The sequence below is a fragment of the Elephantulus edwardii genome, unplaced genomic scaffold (genome assembly GCF_000299155.1).
Source record: "Elephantulus edwardii isolate Elephantulus edwardi_28Jun2011 unplaced genomic scaffold, EleEdw1.0 scaffold00119, whole genome shotgun sequence".
NCBI lineage: Eukaryota > Metazoa > Chordata > Mammalia > Macroscelidea > Macroscelididae > Elephantulus > Elephantulus edwardii.
The window spans coordinates 10,097,619-10,120,058 of NW_006399869.1; the positions used below are offsets into that span (position 1 = coordinate 10,097,619).

General features: G+C 34.7%; 1 protein-coding gene across 1 annotated transcript in view; it reads right to left on the bottom strand.

The window, feature by feature from the left end:
- Positions 1-22,440, bottom strand: part of RAPGEF2 (Rap guanine nucleotide exchange factor (GEF) 2) — a 219,579-nt gene that overhangs the window by 125,304 nt on the left and 71,835 nt on the right. Inside the window, exon 5 of the mRNA XM_006892776.1 lies at positions 22,239-22,374. Within this exon, the coding sequence (XP_006892838.1) occupies positions 22,239-22,374 (136 nt within the window). The remainder of the gene's footprint in view (positions 1-22,238; positions 22,375-22,440) is intronic.

A 22,440-nucleotide genomic window follows, 5' to 3' on the forward strand; every position in this document is an offset into this window, starting at 1 on the left:
ACCAGGGTCTTACTCTCACTAAGGTCTTTTTTGCCAGTCTCCCTCAAGATTTGTCCCTCAGTGTGGGAAAATCTCAATCTCAGTCAATCTCTCTCTCTCTCTCATCCTGCAATTGTAATAGCTAGAAATGCCAACTTTTAAGCTAACACCACATTACCTCACTTTTGTAATCACACATACTGTAGGCATGACATGATATGATCTTGCCTGAAAAAGGATTAAATATAGAAGACTGTCTCAATATAGAAAATTTTTTAAATACAAAAATTTTTCAAATACTTCCTTAAAGAATTACTTTAATCATAATGACACATACTTAAGATGACAACATTCTATCTTCCTTCATATAAATAAAAAACAAACCACATCTAATTTCTTCCATTATTTAAAAATCCTAGTCAGATAGAGCAATTTAACTATTCTATTTTATTTGTACTAATTAGCAAAATATAATCAAGAATCAAGGAGATACCAATTGACATAATTCAATTAACAGATGCATGCCCGAACATGCTCATCAGCCTATGCTAGGAAATTTGGAGGACAATTATTTGACCAACTGACTGGAAGAGATCCATATTTGTTCCCATTTCCAAGAAAGGTGATCCAACAGAATGTGAAAATTATCTAACAATATCATTAGAATTACATCTAACAAAATATTGCTGAAGATCTCCCAAAAATGGTTAGGATGGTACACTGACTTCCAGAAGTTCAAGCTGGATTTAGTAGAGGCCGTGGCACCAAGGATATCACTGCTGATTTCAGATGGAAAATGGCAGAAAGCAAAGAATATCTATTTGGGTTTTACTGACTATGCAAAGGTATTTACTATGTGGATAACATATGGATAACAATGAGAAGAATGAGACTTGTGGCACACTTAATTATGCTCATATGAAACCTATATACCTAAATTAAGAAGCTGTTGTCCAAAGAGAGAAAGGGAACATTGCATGGTTTAAAACCAGGAAAGGTGTGAATCAAGGTTTTATCCTTTCTCCATACCTATTTAAACTACATGCTGAGCAAATCATTCAACAAGTTGGCCTCTATGAAGAAAAAGGTGGCATCAAGATTGGAAGAACACTCACCAACAAGCTGTGTTATGCAGATGACACAACCTTGCTTGCTGAAAGTTAAGAGGACCTGAATACTTGCTGGAAAAGATCAAAGACTACACCTCCAATATGGATTACATCTCAACATCAAGAAAACAAAAATCCTCACCACTAGACGGATAAACAGCATCATGATAGATGGGAGAAAAAAATCGCAAATCTCAACTATTTCATCTTGTTTGGATCTACAAAAATTCATTGTTGGGACCTCCGAGTACAATCAAGGACTATAAACTTCCTTAGAAAAAAGCCTGGAAGAACTCTAGAAGCCCTAATCCACAATATGAACAATCTTCCAAGCATCTTGAAAAGCCTACAAGGAGATAATAAAACAGATGAATGAGACCTTCTAAGAATCAAATCCCTATGCACATCAAAAAACTTCTCCAACAGGGTAAAAAGGGAAGTCACAGTGGAAAAAAATATTTGGTAATGACATATCTCATAAGGGACTCATATCTAAAATTTATAGAATACAATTAACACTCTTGGCATCAGAAACCAGAAAATTAAAAAACATATTGCTATGGTAAAGGCTGCTGTAAGAGACCTCTTCAAAGTACTGAAGAGTAATGATGTCACTCTGGAGACTAAGATATGCTCAATAAAGGCCATGGTATTTACAAACACTTGCTATGCTTCAGAGAGGTGGACAATGACTAGGGATGATAGAAGCAGAATTGATGCCTTTGAGCTATGGTGTTGGAGAAGAGTACTGAATACACCACGGCCTGCTAAAAGAATGAACAGATTCATCCTGGAGAGAGTTAAACCAGGCTGTTCCTTGGAGGCAAGGATTCTGAAGCTTCGTCTGACATACTTTGGACATGTTGCCAGGAGGGACCAGTCCTTGGAGAGGAACATCATACTTGGGAGGCTGGAGGGACAGTACAGGAGAGGGAGACACTCTATGAGGTGGATTGATTCAGTGACTGGGGTAATGGAGGTAGACAATAAGGTTGGCACAGGATTGAGTAGGGTTTAGGGCTGTTGTACTTAGAGTCGCTATGAGTCACAGATGACTCGATGGCACATAACAACCACCACCAACATCTCAACAAGAAAAAGATAAACAATCCAATCATACCAAAGACATTCAGATGGCAAACAAACACATAAGGAAATGTTCAAAATCCCTAGATCTGAGAGAGATGCAGGTCAAAAGAACTATGAGATATCATCTCACCCCAGTAACAATAGAAAAATTCAAAAGAGCAGCAAACAAATGCTAGAGAGGTTTCATTTACTGCTGGTGGGAGTGTAAAATGGTACAACTACTATGGAAGACGGTAAGGCTCTTTATCAAAATGTTGGAAACAAAAACCACTTGATGGTATTTTGTTGATGATGCAACAATGAATGATTTTTTTAAATAAAGGAAACTGGGTAAACTAGAGGGCAGAGAAGTAGGGTGGAAAATGTGCAACACTGAATGAATGAAATGAAAATCCAACTTTTCTGTAAACGTTCATTAAAATCTCAATAAAAAAACTACAGATGAAAAATAAAATCATCCTTGGTACCAGCGGACAGGAAATTAGGAGACATACATCATTGGGCATGTCCTCTGTCAAGGACCTCTCTAAATCACTGAGAAGCAATGATGCCACTTTAAAGACTAAGGTGTGCTTTATTCAAGACATAGCCTTTTCCATCACTGGTTATGCATCTGGGAACTGGACAATGACTAAGAATGGCAGAAAAATAACTGATGCCTTTTAAGGCATGGTGTTGCTGAAGAGTACTAAATAGCCCATACACTGTCAGAAGAAGAAGCAGCTCTATCTTGAGGAAAATAGAGCCAGAATGCTCTTCGGAAGGAAAGATGACAAGCTTTATCACACTGTATGTTGCTGAAAGAGGCCATTCCTTTGAAAAGGACATCATTCTTGGCAAGGTGGAGGGTCAATGAAAGAAAGACCTTCAATTAAAGAGAATGACATCAAAATAGTAACTTCAAAAATGGGCTTAAGAGTGTTAGAGATGATGAGGATGGCACAGGATAGGAGGGAGTTCAGATCTGTTGTTTAGAGATTCACTATAAGCCATATCTCATAGCACTAAACAATAACAAAAACATGTTATTAACCTTTAAGAACTATTGTTTTGGGGGAGGGCGATTTAAAAAAAAATGAAAGAAACTATTGTTTCTCAAATGCTGGTGTATTACGTCAAAAAAGAATATTCACAATTACTGACAAACATGGTAAAATAATCCCTCTATTTTCCACCTACTATGGAATGCCAGATATTCACCATACGATTTATATACTTCAATGAGAACAGTATATAGCACAACAGATTAAATGCAAAAGAAATGAGAATCCAAGTATGCTATCTTGCACTAATTAGTAAATGGATTTGCAACTTATAAAACTTCTTGACTTTTCTTGCCTTGTAAATGGCACTTTTGTATTAAAAATAATTCTGTAATAATGTTCATATGAAAAACATTTATTATTTTCTCTTTATTTTCAAATTTATTAATATCAATTTCAAAACTGGTACATTAATACAGAAAACTTCATTGGTGTTTTCAAACATCTAAAAGACTGCAGCCATTCGTAATCCTTCTACAGATATGAGTGATTCCTGAGTATTTTCTAGACTTGACTTAGGATAATCTGATAATTTAATAAAATCACCAAATAGCAAAATTACTTTCATTCTGAAAGCTTTTCAGATTATTCCACATTTTCTTTAATTCAAACAATGACTGTAATAGTTCAGCTTAAAATAGTTAAGACAATACAAGTATGTCAATAAATAGTCAAAGGGGCAAGATACAATGGTGTGACTAATTCAGGCCACAGTCGTTTCAACCATCTGAGATCTGGACAATGAAGAAGGATGACAGAGGAAGATTTGATGCTTCTGAACTGCAGTGTCATAGAACTGAGTATCTTATGGCCTACCAAAAGAATATACAGATAGATCTTAGAGAAGGTAGAGTGTTCCTTGGAGGCACAGATTACAAAGCTTCATCTTCCATATTTTGGGCATGTTCCCAGGAGAGGCTGTTACTTGGAGAGGGACACCATGCTTGGAAAGCTTGACAGAAGAGTAAAATTATTTCAACCAGATGAACCAACACATTGACTGCAGCAAAGGGCTCAACTATGTCAGAGAGAGACAGGATGGCACAGGACAGAAAGGAGATAAGTAAGATCTGTTGTTCACAGCATTGCGGTGCGTCAGAGTCGACTCCATAATACCTAAGAACAAGAAAGTACTTCTATTTTTTTTTTTATTTTCTTTCTTTTTTTTCTCTCTCTTTTTTTTCCTCTAAGAAAGTACTTCTAAAAACCTTCTCTTTCATTCTGTATCTTACTGTGATATTGGAAGCTATTCCATCTGTATTTCAAAAATCAGCAGCCTCAACCATTCAGGACTGATTTGAGGGAAGTTTCTAGACTACAGGATGCAAAGAAGGAAGACACTTCCACGTTTTTGGAAACAGAGAAGTAAAACCCTTATAAATAGCAATGGAGCACTGTCAGATATGGTACTAGAGGATGAGTTCATTATGCTGAAGTCACTCACAATATGACTAAGGAAGAGCTGTCACCTCAAAGTAGAGCTGACTTGACAGACATGCATGGAATGAGTGCAATTGGGGACCTTCATTTATTGTTATGGCAGGTCTCAAAATGAGATGAAATAGCTGCTACTTCCCACTAATAATCAAACTTGGAATGTACAAAGTATGTATCTAGGAAAATAAGAAGTGTCAGAAACTAACATAATGCATAAAGATCTACATCACAGGTACTAGTGAGCTGACATGTATTCAACTGGCAATTTTTATTTAAAACAGACAATCATATGATCTACAACATTACAAATGATAAACTGAATACAATTTTGTCTTGTATTTATCATCAAAAACAATACTTGAAGATCTATTCTGAAGTATAATGCCACCAGTGATAGGAAAAAACAATACTTGAAGATATATTCTGAAGTATAATGTCACCAGTGGTAGGAAAATATTCATAAACCTACAAAGACAATGAATACATAGAGCTAATAGTCATATTTGCAAAATAATAATGAAAACTAATGATGAAACTATTTTTACTAACCACTGTAGCCTGAAATTAATTAAGCACAAAATGCATTGTTAATTACAAGCGATACAAATACAATTTAATAGTATAAAATAAAATTTGTATTTAAAAAGATCAACTTGGAAACAGAAGGATCTATAATTGGAAAATATGGCCTTGGTGATAGAAATGATACCAGAGATCGCATGATTAAATTTACAAAACAAATGGCTTATTTATTTCAAGTAGCATTTTTCAACAATACAAACAGTGAATAAAGGTCTGAAATAGATCAAAGACACAAGAAGCAACTCTACTACATCTGGAGAAAAATATAACAGCAATATTAAATATCATCAGTCTGAACAAGGACAAGGGTCAATAGTGTAATAGACCATCAGTTGTTCATGTGTAATTTCAAGTTGAAGAAAATAAAAACAAGACAACGAAAGCCAAAATATGACCTTAAGTGTAATACATTGAATTTAGAGACTATCTGAAAAAAAAAAATACTTGACATATTGAACACTAATGAATGACTTGAGACTATAAGAGTTAAGAGATGACATTATACAAGAAAGCAAAAAGTCATTAAAAAGAATGGAAAGAAAGAAAAGAACAAAACAGATATCAAGTGACTGTTAAACTTGTTTTTGTACAACTAACTAATGGAAAAAGGGGAAAACTACAAAAGAATGGAAAAGAAGATTTCAATGAGTTGTTCAAGAAGATAAAGCAAAGTATTTTAATGAACTAGACAAAAAACTGGAATTAGAAATCAGAATTTTAAAAAAAATCAGAATTTAGTAAGTGGCATTTCTCAAGCTGAAATAACTATGCTATAATTCATGTCTCAAGTGTCAAGACTAAAGGATTCCATGGGGAAAATAATGAACAATGGCAAGAAGCATCAAAAAAATTATACAGAGGTCTCTCCTCCATATTTTCTCCCAAGGAGGGAGGGAGAGCCATGACTTTGGGAACATAATTTTCTAATAAGTCTATCATTACTATTTTACCTTAAAAAAAAGGGGGGGGGGAGAGAAAGGAAATGGAAATATTATAATCACTCTCCCAACCATTTTAAGAGGCAGAATAGGAAAAGATCAACACTGACAGTGTTGAAGGAAGAAGTCCAAGTGGCAATGAAGAAATTGGAAACTAACAAAACTACTACGGTGGTTAGGTGCCAATGATTTGACTCCACTCATACCAACTTTACGTATAAAAGATTGAAATTTTACGTGATCCAGGAATGCCAATTTCACAAGTCCATGGTCCCTCAGATAACAAGCGCCAAGTTGTTGTTGTTATGTGCCATCAAGGTGCCTGCGACCCATAGAGACTCAAAGTCCTCCTTGCTATCCGCCAAGATCCATCTGATGTTGGCAATAATGTCTCTGTTGTCACAGCCTCTGCTTAATCCAGCTTGTGTTTCTGGTAGTTCTCTGTTGGTGTACTATTTCAGTCGTGTTTGGATAGTCTTCAGGAGGATTTTGCTTGTGTGTGATATTAGAGATATTGGTCTATAATTTCTACACTCTGCTGGGTCATCTCTTTTTGAAATGGGAATAAATATGGATCTCTTCCAGGGAGTTGGGCAGGTAGTTGTCTCACAGATTTCTTGGCACAACCGGGTAAGCACACCCAGAGCAATTTTAACTAACTAATCCTGTCTATAAATAATACTCTGACAGTACTTTTTTTTCCTAAAACAATTCTGTGTGTTCTTTTGGCATGCCATTTGTTGTTGCTGTGTACAGTAAAGCTGGAAATGACCCATAACTGATGTTCCAGTAGATTTTTCAAAGGCAGTAAATCACACAGAAGAGTGGTTATTTGACAGTCCTTAAGATACTCAACCTCTTCAGGTATAAATTCTTTTCTGGTATTCTTTATTTACTGTCCAACTCTCCAAAAATACCATGTTTTTAGTTAGGTACACCAAATGACATCTTTGGTCCTTAGTCCTTTAAAGAAGTTCTTACAGTATATTTGTCCAATGCAACAATATTCTGGTTTCTTGAGTGCATAATTATTCATTCACATAAAATATGGAACTGTTGACTTCAATCCCTTTCCCATTTATCATGAATTACCCATTCATTCGTTAGAAGTTTTGTTTTCTATTATGTTGAGGTATGATCTATAATGAAGGCTATAATCTTGATCCTTTTTTAAGTAAGTATGTCAAGTCCTCTTCAACTTCTGCAAGCCAGGTTTTGTCATCTGTATTATACTGAGTATGCTAATGATTCTCTTTCTAATCCTGATGCTACTTTCTTATTCATATAGTCTAAGTTTCTCAGGCATTTACTCAGCAAGCATACTGAACAGATAAAGTAAAAGGATATAAACCTGATACACATTTTACCTGATTTTAATCTATGCAGCAATCTCTAGTTCTGTTCAAACCACAGCTTCTTGGTTCATGTACAAGTTCTGCATGACTACAATGAAGTGTTCTGGCATTTCCATCGTTCTCAACATTATCATAATTTCTTATGATCTATAAAACTTTGTAAAGTCAATACCAAGTAAGTAAACATCTTTCTTATTTTCTCTGTTTAGGCTCCAGGAATTAAGCGAAACATCAATTGAGATGTTTCAAGAAATGGAATCAATGCTAGAAACATTCATTCACTTATGACAAGAAATTTGGAAAATAACTATCTAGCCAATTTATTGGAAGAAATACATTTTCTCATTCCAAAGAAAGCTGATCCAACAGAATGCAAAAATTATCAAACAAAATCATTAATATCACACACAAGTAAACTCTTTCTGAAATTATTTAAAATTGGAATACTTCAACAAGAAAGTGCCAGAAATTCAAGCAGAATTCAGAAGAGGCTGTGGAATGAGGGGTATCAGTGCTGATGTCTTGGCTGAAAGTAGAAAATACTAAAAAGATATTTCCTTGTTCTTTATTGACTTAAGGAAAGGCACTCAATTTGTGTATCATAAAAAATTATAGGTCACACTGTGAAGAAAGAACATTCCAGAAAATTAATTTTGCTCATGGGAAAACTGTGCATAAACCAAGATATAATCAATTAAACAACAGAAGCAGATATTTATTACACAGATTAAAGAAAGGAAGGTGTGTTTCTGGATTGCACACATTTACTATACTTACTGTATGCTGAGCAAATAATCCAAGAAGCTAAATTGTACAAAAAAGAACATATATCAAGAATTAGAAGAAGATTTATTAATGACATGTGATCTCAGCTAATACAAGTTTGCTTGCTGGAAGAAAACAAGACTTAAAGCACCTGCTGATTAAGATCAAAACAAGATAAAACAAAAATTCTCACAACTAGCCCAGTAAGGAACATCATGATAAATGGAAAAAATACTGATGTTGTCAAGAAGTTAGTTTTACTTTAATTCAGTCAATATCCATGAGATAGCAGTCCAAAGCAGCAAACAACAAATGCTGGCAAGGGTGTGGAGAATGTGGAACTCTTCATGCATTGCTGAAGAAGATGTAACTAATGTGGAAAGTGGTTTGGTGCTTTCTTGTTGTTAGGTGCTATTGAGTTGAGTATGACTCATAGCAACCCTATGAACAAAAGATTGAACCCTGTTCTATCCTGCGACATCCTCACACTTCCTGACACACAAGAGTCCACTGCGGCAGTTACAGTGTCAATCCAGCCAGTTGAGGGTCTTCCTCTCCTTTGCCGATCCTCCACCTTGCCCACCATCATATCTCTCTCCAAGAAATAGCCTTTTCTAGCAATATGGTCAAAGTATGTGAGGTAAAGTCTCATTCTTGCCTCCAAAGAGCACTCTGGTACACTATCTCCAAGACCTACCTGTATGTTCTCTTGGCCTTCCATGGGATGTTGAGTGTTCTTCAAAACCACAGCTCAAAGGTATCAATTCTTCTTCTAACATTCTTATTCACTGTCAAGGTCTCAGATGCACAGCAAGTGATTGGAAAGACAGTGGCCTGAATCAGACACACCTTAGCCCTCAAACTAACATCATTACTTCTCAATAATTTGGAGAGGTATCTAAGTATGGATTTTCCCCAGTGCAACGTGCCTCCTAATTTCCTGACTGTTGGTACCAAAGGCTGAAAGACAAGTGTAAAAGTAAACTGCTACTATATATACATTTTTTTAAAAAAAGCAAAACAAAATCCATGACACGGATACATGTATATTTAAGTGCAACAAAGCATTTTTTACAACAGCAAAGAGATGGAAACAAAGAGAAGATAATCCATCAATGGATGAATGGCTAAACAAACTACAATACATTCACACAATGGAGTTTTATGTAACACTAAAAAAGATATGGAATTTGTGAAACATGGCACAACATAGATTGATTTAGAGTACATTATGCTGGGTGATGTAAGTCAGTGGTAGGAGGACTACTACTAGTATAAGGCCACTATTATAATAAGCTAAAGAAACATTCACACAAGATTGAAGCTATTTTAGAGGATTGCCAGAAATGTGTTCTCTTTAGAAGCATAATTAGGGGACACTAGTTCCAAGAAAAGGATATCATGCTTGGAAAAGTAGAGGGTCAGAGAAAGATAGGAAAATCCCTCAATAAGATAGACTTACATCTTACTGGAAAGATATACTCAAACACAGCAACATTTCTGAGGATGGTACAGGACTAGGTAATGATTTGTTCTGTTATACAAAGGGCTATGAAATGGAACCAACTCAAAAATACCTAACAACATAACAAAAAGTACTTCGTGGGTTGGACAAAAACCAGAGGTAACTGACCATCATGACTATCCTGTAAGACAGCTGATTGAAAATCAACACAGTTCGAATATTTTCTTATTCTTCCTTTAATCTTTCTCTTTTCAATTCCTCTACCATTCATCCAAATTCACACATACTCAATACCACCAAGTTGGAACAAGCTCATAGTTGGCACTCTACAGGGTTTCTGAGACTGCCCATCTTTGCACCTCCAAGACTCCAATGGATTTACTCCACCACAGACACAAGTTCTTTGGCCTAGGAGCACAACACCCTATGGACTACTGCATCAGAGCTCCCTTTATCTGAATTATTGTTGTTGTTGTTTTGTGTATCATCAAGTTAGAAATGACTCATAGCTAACCCTCCAACAGGTTTTCAGAGGCAGTTATTAATCACACAGGGGGAGACTATCCATCTTCCCACAGAGCACCTGGTAGATCTGAATTGCATGCCTTCAGAAACCCAGCGCAGCTTCTTACCACTAGCTAATAGAGCTACTTGCAACCCATATTTGGCCCCATTCTGCTGTTGCATTATTTCTCCTAAAGACCAGTACTACAAAATTTTACATTACATCAAGCTATTACCTGTCCTCTGGTTGAGAGTAGGATGTTTAAGAAGGGAATTAAATCCTAGAATGGCTACTTGATCTCAATCAGGAGTCCATAAGAAATTAATACATACATAAAAACATAGCACAGTTCCGCACCACCACCAACGGATTCTGCAATTTCCCCATGATAGCTTTAAAGTTTTATTTCATTGTAGGTATAATTATGAACCCAAGAAATTTTGGGCTTCTCTTTGAAATGAATATATTCAAAACACAAGAAATGTTATGCATGTCTGTGAAAATAGTCATATTCAAATTAGCTGAAAGTGTAAATATTAAGATTTCATGGATAATGACCAAAATTTTTTGGAGAATACACATATATAGACAGGGTGCTCTGATGACTTAGTGACAAGGTATTTAGTTGTCAACCCAAAAGTATGTGGTTCAAAATCCAGCTGCTCTGAGAGGCAAGATTCACTGCCTCCATAAACCCACTGGAGGGGTCAGCTATGGGTCATTTGGTTCTGGCTTGACTGTACACAGCAACACATAAACACATTCATGCACACATATGCACTGCATTTAATATGTTTTTTAAAAATCACTTAAATAGATTTACATAAAATACTTCCAACCATCTGTTATAGAACCTAGCAGCTATGAACTGTAAAAAATGCTGGCATTTTTCCCATTGATCAGCAAAATTACAGCTGTAGAAATTTTCAGTTAATAGTGTGTTAACACTTGCTTGAAATTCAGAAGACAAGATTTCTAATCACCAAAGAGTAAATATAGACAATACGCAACTGATAACTTAATCATAAAATTATCAACTCAACACTATTAAGAAAGAGCTCTGAACATCAAAGTAGATATTTCCAAAGGGACATTCTGCAAATCAGCAGGTAGTAATGCAAAATCGCATGACCAAGGGAAGGGAAAAAACCCACACCCCATGTTAAGAAATAAAACAGTTCAAGGCAAAAAAATCTTTACTATTGTGACTGAAAGCTGAAAGTTAGCCAAGTACATTTAAAACATGTTCAGGCAAAGAGACCACTAATGCTCCCTTTAGAGGACGGACAATGTGACAGTGATCTTTTTGACAAAGTGCTTCAAATATTGCATGACTTGCTATACAACACCCGTATTACTTTCCATTTCTAAGTGCAACCAAAAAAAACATCCAATTATGACATCAATACAAGCTTTCTTTCCAAATGGAATGAAAGAACAGTAAATCCCAGTGGACACCGGAGTTCTGCAGCAGAGATGATGTAATATATAAAAATAGACATCCTCCAACAGAAGCTGAAACTTGGGTAAACAGCACACTGCATACTATTCTCAACTGCCTTGTATGAATTTGCAATGCATGCTGTTAATAGCGCGAAGAAGATCATTTTGTTTTAAATTATTTCCTGATTTACATTTCAATTTCTATGCATGCTTTATGGTATAATCTCAATTCATATAAATTAAATCACCATAAATACCTGATTATAACTACGAGAAACAGTACCCCCAAAGAAAGACTGAGCCCACTGCAGCAGCTTTCACATGCTGCATTTTACAGAAATTACAGCACATATGGCACAGTACTGTTGCGTCCACCTATTGTTCAGAGACCTTTCCACTGGGAGCTTTCAAAAGGATTTTAAAATGTAACATGATCTAGATAAAGAGGAATCAGTAAACCTGCTGTTAATGAGCATGAGAAGCAAAGGATACTCTCTTTTGACACCTCTCTTTCAGACTGATGCAGTTACAAACCATCAGACATGTATACAAACACCAGCATCTAGCAAAATTTGTAATTTTTTTTTAACACGTCACACTTGTAACATGCTCTTCACACTCCCTTTCTTCTACTTTTTCCTGCTTAATTTAATTTTCCTTTAATCTTAGGCTTTCCAGGATGGGAGAATAATCTGCTGTCTGCAAGTACCTCTCAAGTATTTGTATTGATATATCTAGTAATTTAAAATTATTAGAACAGAAATAATTGTCCACAAATATTATTATCTGAAATAAATGGGTTAGCGCTATTTATAGTTTTATTATAAATGATAATTACTTCTACTTGTCTTCCTCCTAAATACTACTTGGGAAGCTCTGGTGGCATTAAAGCTCAGAGTTGTACTAACCCAAAGGCCATTCTTCTCTACGGGTTCAAATCGACGAGTAGCTCCTTGGAAGAAAGACAATCTCTTCCTGTGTGATTTACAGACATGGTAACCTAACGAAGGTCAAGTCTGAGTCAACTTTGGCTAAAGTGTAGTGAGATTCTTATGGGTTTCTCTGTTTCCTTTTGAGAAAAGTACATCATCCAAATTCTGGCGATTATTCCATTCTTTTTTTTTTTCTCTGTATAGTGTTAAATTTAATGCCATGGCTTTTAATTAAGTTCTGTGATCTCTGTCTTGTTACTGCTAACCCACGAAATCCATTCAATTGTGAGCCAGGAATATTTTTCACAAAACAAATTTCAGCATATTATATCTTGTGCTTCAGTCTCCTGGTGTTTCATACAGTCAATATGATGAAGTTCAATATTCTCAACATGATTTCCAGAAATGATATTATCACCCAATTTTGGGATCTCTAAACAAAGTTGGTTAGTTCTGTTAAGAATATGTTCCTTTAAAGCAAGATAACAGCAACATTCAGGAAAACAGTGATCTTCCTGTGTACTTCTGTAGTACTTCCTCCTATCTTAGTTTCTCATCTACTTGCCTATTTTCCCTAAAATACAGCAGGGAAAAGATGCTATATGTCTTGTAGACATTTATAGCTCTAGAATCTGACACAGACCTGAAATATGGTAAACACTCAATAAACGTTGACTAAATTAATAAAAATACTGAGTTCTTTGTTTTTCTTATGGCAAATGAATCATAATATACAACTCTGTGAAATCCCCAACCTATCATTATTCACTGAGGGGTGCTGATAACAAAGGTAACAAAGACTTTAGGTTCAAATAAGAAAATAAAAGATATAGCTAAATTTAAAATAAACATTAAAATAACTGAGAAACTTAACCTATACCTAGATGTTGCTATTTTTTATTTTAATTTTTTAAAATGTATATAAACACTTTTTAATGAGTAAACTATTGGAAAGTGTGATAAAATATAAAGTATGAGATAAAATATCAAATAAAAAACTGACTAGATATCCAAGTTATTACTTTATTACGCAAAAACTTTCTCTTACTCTTCAGTAACAAATACTGAATTAAACTAAGGAATCTTCAGTCAAAAAGAGTAATAATAACTGTCGACAAGGCAACATTATAACCTAGTAATAATACTCAAATTTAAACTCATTACCGCTGAGTCAGATCTGACTTAACAGCAGACTCATCATTGGGATTCTGAGGCTATAAATTGCACAATGTCTATTTTTCTGACAAAAAGCTGCTAGTGCATCTGAACTGCCTGATAGGTGGAGTTTGGGGGTTAGCAGCACAACTTCCTACAGCACAGGCCACCAAAGGTCCATAATGAAAATACTTGCTTTTTCTAATTTAAGGACAACACTTCAAGTCGCAAAGTCTAATGTCAAACTAATATGAAAAGCACAGTATTTAATGTTATAAAATGTTTTGGTTCTAGAACTAACCAAATCTAGCAAAGGGTTTTTAACTGATGAAACCAACTTAATCCAAATCATTATTTTTTTTAACTTTTATTAAAGAACAATCTTATAAAAATAAGACTTTGCAAAAAAAGTGACTTTGCACAAATTTCATAGATGAATCCATTTTATATACACTTATGCCACATTTTATAGATTCTCTCTTACACATTACACACACATACAAACTGCCATCCAGTCGGAACTAACTCATAGTTAGCCCTCCCACTGAGTTTCTAAGACTGTAAATTGTTAGCCATTGGTGAAGAACAACTGCATAAGAGGTGTCACCCATGGGTTAACCGTACAACTCCCTATGGACTACATTACCAGAGCTAGATTATTTCAGGTTACCCCTCGCCAAAAAAAATTTTAATAAAACCAAAACTTAACCTGATTTGCATTATGTTTATGTTCAATTGCCATAAAATTATGGTGTATTCAATTTCTATTACATGAACTTAATTTTATATAAGATTTTGTAATTTTTGTGCATAATTGTAACTAAGTCTCTGAAATATACATCCACATCATAATAAAGATTACGACTAAAACACATGGGAATTATCTTTTAATGTGACTAATAAGCTTTTATTATTTCAAAGTATTTGCATCACCAAGCAACAACAGTAAAGTTCAACAGGGCAGCAAAATAACAAATTTAACAAGGTTGTAAAGAGATTGGAACTCTTACTTATTGCTGGTGGGAATGCAAAATGGTACAGCCACTATAGAAACCAGTCTAGAGTTTTCTCAAAGTTGGAAATAGAAATACTATTTGACCCAGCAATTCCACTAATAGGAATATACCCTAAAAAAACCAGAACCACAATTCAAACAGATGTATGTACACCCATGCTTAATGCTGCATTATTAACATAAGCAAAGAGATGGAAGCTACCCAAATGCCCATTAACAAACGAACGCATAGAACTATGGTACATTCATACAATTACACGGTACTGAAAAATAATGAACTCATAAAACATTATACAACATACAGGAGCCCTGAGGACATTATGTTGAGTGAAATACCTTAGTCACAAAAAAGGCCAATTCTGCATAGCACCACTGTTAGAAAATAAGACAGACATGTGGCCAGGGGTGAATGGGGCATGGGGAGTGGAGAGGTTGGAAAAGTGGGCAGGAGACAGGGAGAGAACAGGGAAAGAGTGGAACAGACCACTGCACTAGAACAGATGAGGGGAAGAACTGTCTGAAAGGAATATATGATTATGCACTGTATGTATGAAAACAACCTGGAACAAGGGATGTATTTTGGGGAGGTCTGGGGCGGGAAAAGAAAGTTGGTGGAGAGGATGTTAAACAATAAATAAAAATATAATTTAAACATTTTTGTATCAATCTAAACCTTATATGTTAAAATATGCCCAAATCCTAATTAATAGCTATATAAGTGTGAATTAAGAGAAATTAAAGATACAGATATATAGATATATTAATAGCTTCAGCTTTCTTGGCTCCACAGTCAACACTCTTGGTACCAGCATCCAGGAAATCAAAAGATGAACTGCATTGGGAAAATTTGCTGTCAGGGACCTCTGCAGAGTACTGAAGACCAATGATGTCTTTATAGAGACTAAGGTGCCCCTGATCCAGGCGATGGTCTTCAGGATTGCTTGCTATGCATAAGAGAGTGAGACAATGACTAAAGATGGCAGGAAAATAACTGATGCCATTGAGTTGTGGTGCTAGAGTATTGAATATACTATGGCCTGCTAAAAGAACAAACAGGTCTACCCTAGAGAGAGTGAAACAGGCTGATCCTTGGAGGCAAGGATTTTGAAGCTCTGTCTGACATACTCTGGGTATGTTGCCAGGAGAGACCAGTCCTTGGTGAGAGAAATCATGCTTTGAAGAGTGGAGAGACAGTCCAAGAGAGGAAGACCCTGGATGAGATGGATTGACTCAGTGACTAAGGTAACAGGAGTGGGTGTGTCAGAGACAATGAAACTGGCTCAAGATAGAGCAGGGTTCAAAGTGGTTGTACAAAGGGTCGCTATGACTCAACAGTACGTAACAACAACAATATATATAAATATAAGTATAATCGTCCTTTTTTGGTTGAGTAGGGGTGAGGCTATAGAGTCAATAAGAAATCAAGTAATTTGAAAATCGTAATTTTGCCACCTTTGCAAGACTGAAAATATTTGAAATGCCAGTTTGGTACATATAAATTCACAATTTGGTCTTCAGTCTAGTATCTCTCTGTAAAATTTAGCTCCCACCAAACTGGAAAAAGATTATGAAGTGGAGGAGTGAGAGAGTTGGGAGTTTACTTTCATTTATTTACAGGGGGAAAAAAAGAATAAAAGAAAGAGCAGGATATATCATCTTGTTGTTGTTGTTGTTATGTGCCGTCGAGTCGCCTGCGACTCATAGCGACCCTATGTACAACAGCCCTAAACTCTGCTCTGTCCTGTGCCAATCGCACTGTCTCTGACACTCCCATCCCAATTATCCCAGTCACTGAATCAATCCACCTCATAGAGGGCCTTCCTCTCCTGCCCCGTCCCTCCACCCTCCCAAGCATGATGTCCCTCTCTAAGGACCGGTCTTCCCCTCACAACATGTCCAAAGTAAGTTAGACGGAGCCTCAGAATCCTTGCCTCCAAGGAGCCACCCGGTTTAACCCTCTCCAGGACAAATCTGTTTGTTTTCCTAGCAGTCCATGGTATTCTCAATACTCTTCTCCAGCACCACAGCTCAAAGGCATCAATTCTCCTTCTATCCTCCTTGGTCATTGTCCAACTCTCTGATGCATAACAGGTGACTGCGAAGACCATGGCCTGTATCAGACGCACCTTAGTCTCCAGAGAGACACCACTGCTCTTCAGCACTTTGGAGAGGTCACTAACAGCAGACTTTCCCATGGCAATGCGCCTTTTAATTTCCTGGCTGCTGGTACCAAGACTGTTGACTATGGAGCCAAGCAAACTAAAGCTGTGTACAATCTCAATCTCTTCACCATCCATCCTGATGCTGCCAATTGGTCCAGTGGTGAGAATCTTTGTCTTCTTGACATTGAGCCTCAATCCATATTGTAGGCTGCAGTCCTTGACACTCTGCAGCAGGCGCTTCAGGTCCTCCTCAGTTTCAGCAAGCAGGGTTGTGTCATCCGCATAACGCAGATTTTTGATAATTCGTCCACAAATCTTGACCCCACATTTCTCCTCATAGAGCCCAGCCTCCCGGATAATCTGTTCTGCATATAGGTTGAAAAGGTTACCACATGATATTAACAAGGAAAAGCTAAGGTTAGATTTCCAATCTTTCTTGAAGTTTTATTTCCTCATCTCTCTAGGGAATTCTGGTGGCTTAGTAAAGGGTTTGCCAACCCAAAGACATGTGGCTCAAATCCACCAGATGCTCTGTAGGAGAAAGATGGGTAGTATCTTCCCATAGGATCTACTGCCTCTGAAAATCCACTGGAGATTCAGCTGTGAGTTGTTTCTGACTCAAATATCCATAACAACTACAATAGCCATTTTTATTAGGGAACTCTACTGACATAGTCTATAAGGTGTTCTGCCTCTAACCCAAAGGGAAGTGCCTCTATGGCAGTTCAAATACAAAAATAGGCAATATTCTCTTGTGTGACATACAGCCTCAGAAACTCAAATGAGGGTCAACTATGAGTTGGTCTCAATTCGATGGCAGTGTGTTTTCGTGCTATCTTGTTTATGTAACTCAGATTTCCCAACTTAAACAACGACTAGAATAAATTTACCCATGAAAGTCGAAATGGCCCTGAATTACAGATAAAATTAAACACAGGGCTTTTTAGTCCCTACTCTTTCTGAACTGTATAAAATAACAAACCAGTGTCTTTAGAAATTGATATCAAATCATTCATTCTCCATTAGGGGTATTACTGATGACACACCTATACATGTTACATATCGCAAGACTGAAATTTCCTGTTTTATCCTATTTTCTGACAACCTTAAAAAGTCTCAACCTAACTCTTCAAAATGCAAGAAAATGCGAATGAAAACTATCTCCAATGTTCCCTTCTCACTGCATTTTAAAATGCTTATTCTCTGTACGAACTTCGCACACTTGCTTTGGGGAGAAAAAAGTCCAGAAAACACTTTTCGTACACTATTTCTGTTTCTGAAGAAAATCATCATAACATGGTTTAAATTACTGCAATTGCATCTAACTTTTAAAAATGTATATAATGTACACATCATGATTTGGTACACATTTTAAATTCAATTTCTACTTCTAAGGGGGAATGAAACTAATGAGTAGTTTTTCTCATGTTAAAGAACAGAGAATTAATTAAATAGCATTTCATCTTTTAAAATAGGAAGTTATGCATTTTTTAAAATTTCTCCTTTCCTGATAAAAATCTATTTCAGAGTGGATTTTTTTCTTTTTCATTTTTTCAAGATTGTATAATTTAAAAACTAACAGTGCTTCTAAAAGACAACATAACAGTCATACTACCTATGGTAATTTAATGCATATTTTCTTGTATAAGGCATGAAGTTGAGTTTGAAAAATTTCACAAATAGATCATGGTTTTAGACAAGATTATAATAGCTGAACATATATTTTAGGCAGACTTCCTCTAAAGTGAATTAAATGTTGAAAGACTACTTTAAAATTTAAAAAGCAATTATTAAAATTTACTCATTTATTTAACTAGTTAGCTCCCACAGAAAATTCAGATTTTCTTCCTCTAATTATTAATTCCTACTACTTCCAAAAAGTTACATTAAAAATTGTAATTTATTCAGAAAGATCCAGCAAGGATCTGAGGAGGTAGGGTGATGGTGGGCATGGATCAGTGGTGATTAATTTTATAAGACTCCATTCACAGGAATGATTATAAGAAACACAATGTAAATGGAAGAAAAAAACAAAAATAAAATTTAAAAGAAAAATTCATAAATTAGCATGTATTTGTGCAAAGAAATCAGCAAGAATTATAGGCCTCATGATTAATATATAGAATGAAATAAAAGCATAAAATTTGGTTTAAAATAAATTAGCACAAATAAGAAAATGAAAGAGATTATAAATTATTTCTTTTTTGACTAAATCTCTCTTGTAACTACTATTTTACCAATGGTCTCTCAATATGCTATCAAAGACTTTCTATTAGTAGCATTAAAAGGTACCCATCTAGTAAATTTCCTATAAGCTTTTACATAAAAAGCAATAAAAGTCCACTATGTGTGTCATTTTCCTTCCATTTATATGCAATGCAAGTTAGTAAGAAACAGTGTTCATTACATCCTTAGAAATAAGTAGGCTCCATTTCTTTCTTCAAACGTAGGCAGTTCCTCCCTCAATCTTTATAAACTAAGCCACTTCTGCCACCATCTAGTCAACTAGTTTACCACTGACAGTTTTGATGTTTAAGAAATTTTACTAAAACGGTGCAAAATACAAACGAAAGACCAAGCAAAACACATCAATATTGTAAACCCATTAGTTACAATGCAAAATCACAAATAAACTTGGGTTAGGATTAGGAGACCACACACAAATTACCTGAGATTTAGTGCATTCCTTTGAGCCAAAATGAAATGAGTGCCATAAAGGAGGAAAGGAAAAGATGAACATTATCAGACATGCTATAGTACATCTGCCAAAACGAAGATAATGTTAAAATTAGGTTAAAAATTATCATACAGAATTGGTGATATGTATGTACTTCTGTGTTCTTTGGCCATGCATTTGAAATCTATTTGTAATCATTTAAAATCACCAGTAAAGTATGACCAATCACACAATTCTTTTCAATAAACCTCTCACCCTCAATCTTGATCTGCTACCCATTTTATTCACACAAATAATCTCTATTAAGGATAAATAAATAAGACTTAAGGACTATGAAGACAAATAATTTCCATTTAATTCTTTTTGTCAGGTAGCACACACAAAAATTCTTGTTCTTGTCCTAATATGTATTTCAATAATATAATATGTAAATACAATTAAAATATCATTTTCACAAAAAGAAAAGGATTCAATATATTTCATTATGATCATGATGTTGCAAATGTTAATTCATTTAGTAAAATTAATGCCAACATGTTACATCTTAGTAAAAGACTATATAATTAGTAATGAGGTTTAAATGTTCATTCTAGTACTAAATATTTAAAAACAAAAAGGATCTGTTGACATTTTAAAAAAGAATCATGTAATAATCATTTTTTTAAAAACCACCACTCTTTTATTTATTTATTTTTTAAATAAAGTCAGAGCCTGAAAGAGAACTTTTAAAAATGGTAAGTGAAGCTTTCCACTCAAGGAGTGAAAAAAGATGGGGGTGAAGAAAGAAAGGCTTAAGAAATGCTCACTTCCAATTACATGTGATAGATACAATTATAAAATTAAACCAATCAATATTAACACAAAATTTTACATAATCCACACTCCCTCTATCTCAGTATGTTTACTGAATTGGAAAACCGTTCCAAAAAATAAAAAAAAAAATAATATTATTACTATTAGGGTAAAATATCACATTGAATATGGAACTATGAACATGAATGACTATTTTTAATACTTATTTCCTTTTTCTATTAGGCTGCATCAACACTAAAAATATTACCTTCCTTTATAGACAATGTTAACAAAAAAACCTTTCATACGTGTCTTTTAAAAAAAAAAAAAAAAACCAAGTCTCTCCAACAGACAAACAAAGCTGTCTTTGTGATGAGTAAAAAGCAACCCTCTTCAAATGAGCTCAATGGAATGATTCAACTATGAAATTCATGTTAGATTAAAACAGTGCATGGTAGCAGGGGAGTAGGCAGAGAGCTGGTGGTCAAAAATGTATTAAATATTCAAATGCCAAGAGCTCTTTTGCAAAGATAAGAAATGTAGGTATAAAATATCTATCAAAGTTATTAACAATCAAGTTAATAATTTCAATTTAAATACATTTCTTTTGTATTTATACTTATTCACAAGGAGAGGATAGATAAGAATAAGAAGAAATAAGAATGTAAAATATTTATCCATTTTTCCACATTTTTGACTATTAATTTCATTACTAATCATTTAATGATACTCTTTGCATATAGAACCCATCTTTCACTTTATTATGAAACTACCATAAATTTAAGCTGTTTTGCATTGAAAATAGGGAACATATTCATATATTTAAATTTTATATCTCCAAGTGTTAACTCGCCAACTTTACTTACCCATAGATAAGAATCAACCCTTCAAAGCCAATTATATTAAAAATTTGGGGCACATGCAACAGTTTTGTAGTAACAAAGAAGCACTACTCAACATTATAATCACTATGTTATTATGCTTAATAATAATTGATTCAGTGTATCTGAAGTGGTCCTTCAATGTTTTTTAATGCATTAAAAGGTACATTGCTTACTATGTATAGTAAGACACCTTCTGCTGATGGTAGATACAAAACATATTTAATTGTTGTGAATTTCATGCAAATTAAACCTAAAGAAAAATTAAGGAATGGGACTTATTTGTAATTTTGGGGGATAAAGTAATTTGGAATAGCTATAAGATGAAAACAGCATAGTATATCTATGCAGAAAAGACCATGGCTCTAAAATAAAATAGTCTTAACCAAAGTCTTACACAAATCATGATCTATCTGTATCTAATTTCCTTAATCAATTTGGTTTTGACTCAATTAGAAATAACTCAAAATTATGTGAATATTAAAGAGCACACTTTCAAATTATTTTTACCTCACTTCATTATATTAAAAGTAATAAAAAATAAATCCTCAGTGACATGAAAATCCACAAAAATTATTATTTAACTTTAATATTCCTACTTTTTAACTATAAATCAGGTAAAATACAAAACCACTTTAGAGAAATAAAACTTTACCTTAAGAATTTAAAAGATTTCAACTGCAATTTTACAAACCAATCGCAAAACTGATCCTCAAAAAGCAAACAATAACGTCTTTCAATGTCATCTATGCCAATGCTTTTAATCTGCTTCAAGCAAAAGCAGCACTTTAATTATTCATTAAAAATGGAGAAATATATATTTTTACAAAATCTCCAACAAAAACTAATGATAAATAAAAATACTATGCTTTTGTAACTTACCGTATGGTAGCCTCTAGGCAAAGGTGGTTTACCCACAGGATAAGGATCCACAGTGTCAATAATTGTTTGTCTTTCCCCCTTTTGGTTGATTTTTCTAAATCTCCTCCGAGACTGCCGATGAGACGCTTGACGTTGAAAGTATTCTTCATTTTCATCCATATAGTCCACCTAAAATAGGATTTATATTAGAAAAAAAACAAACCCTTTCATTTCTCCAATCACAGCATTCCATAT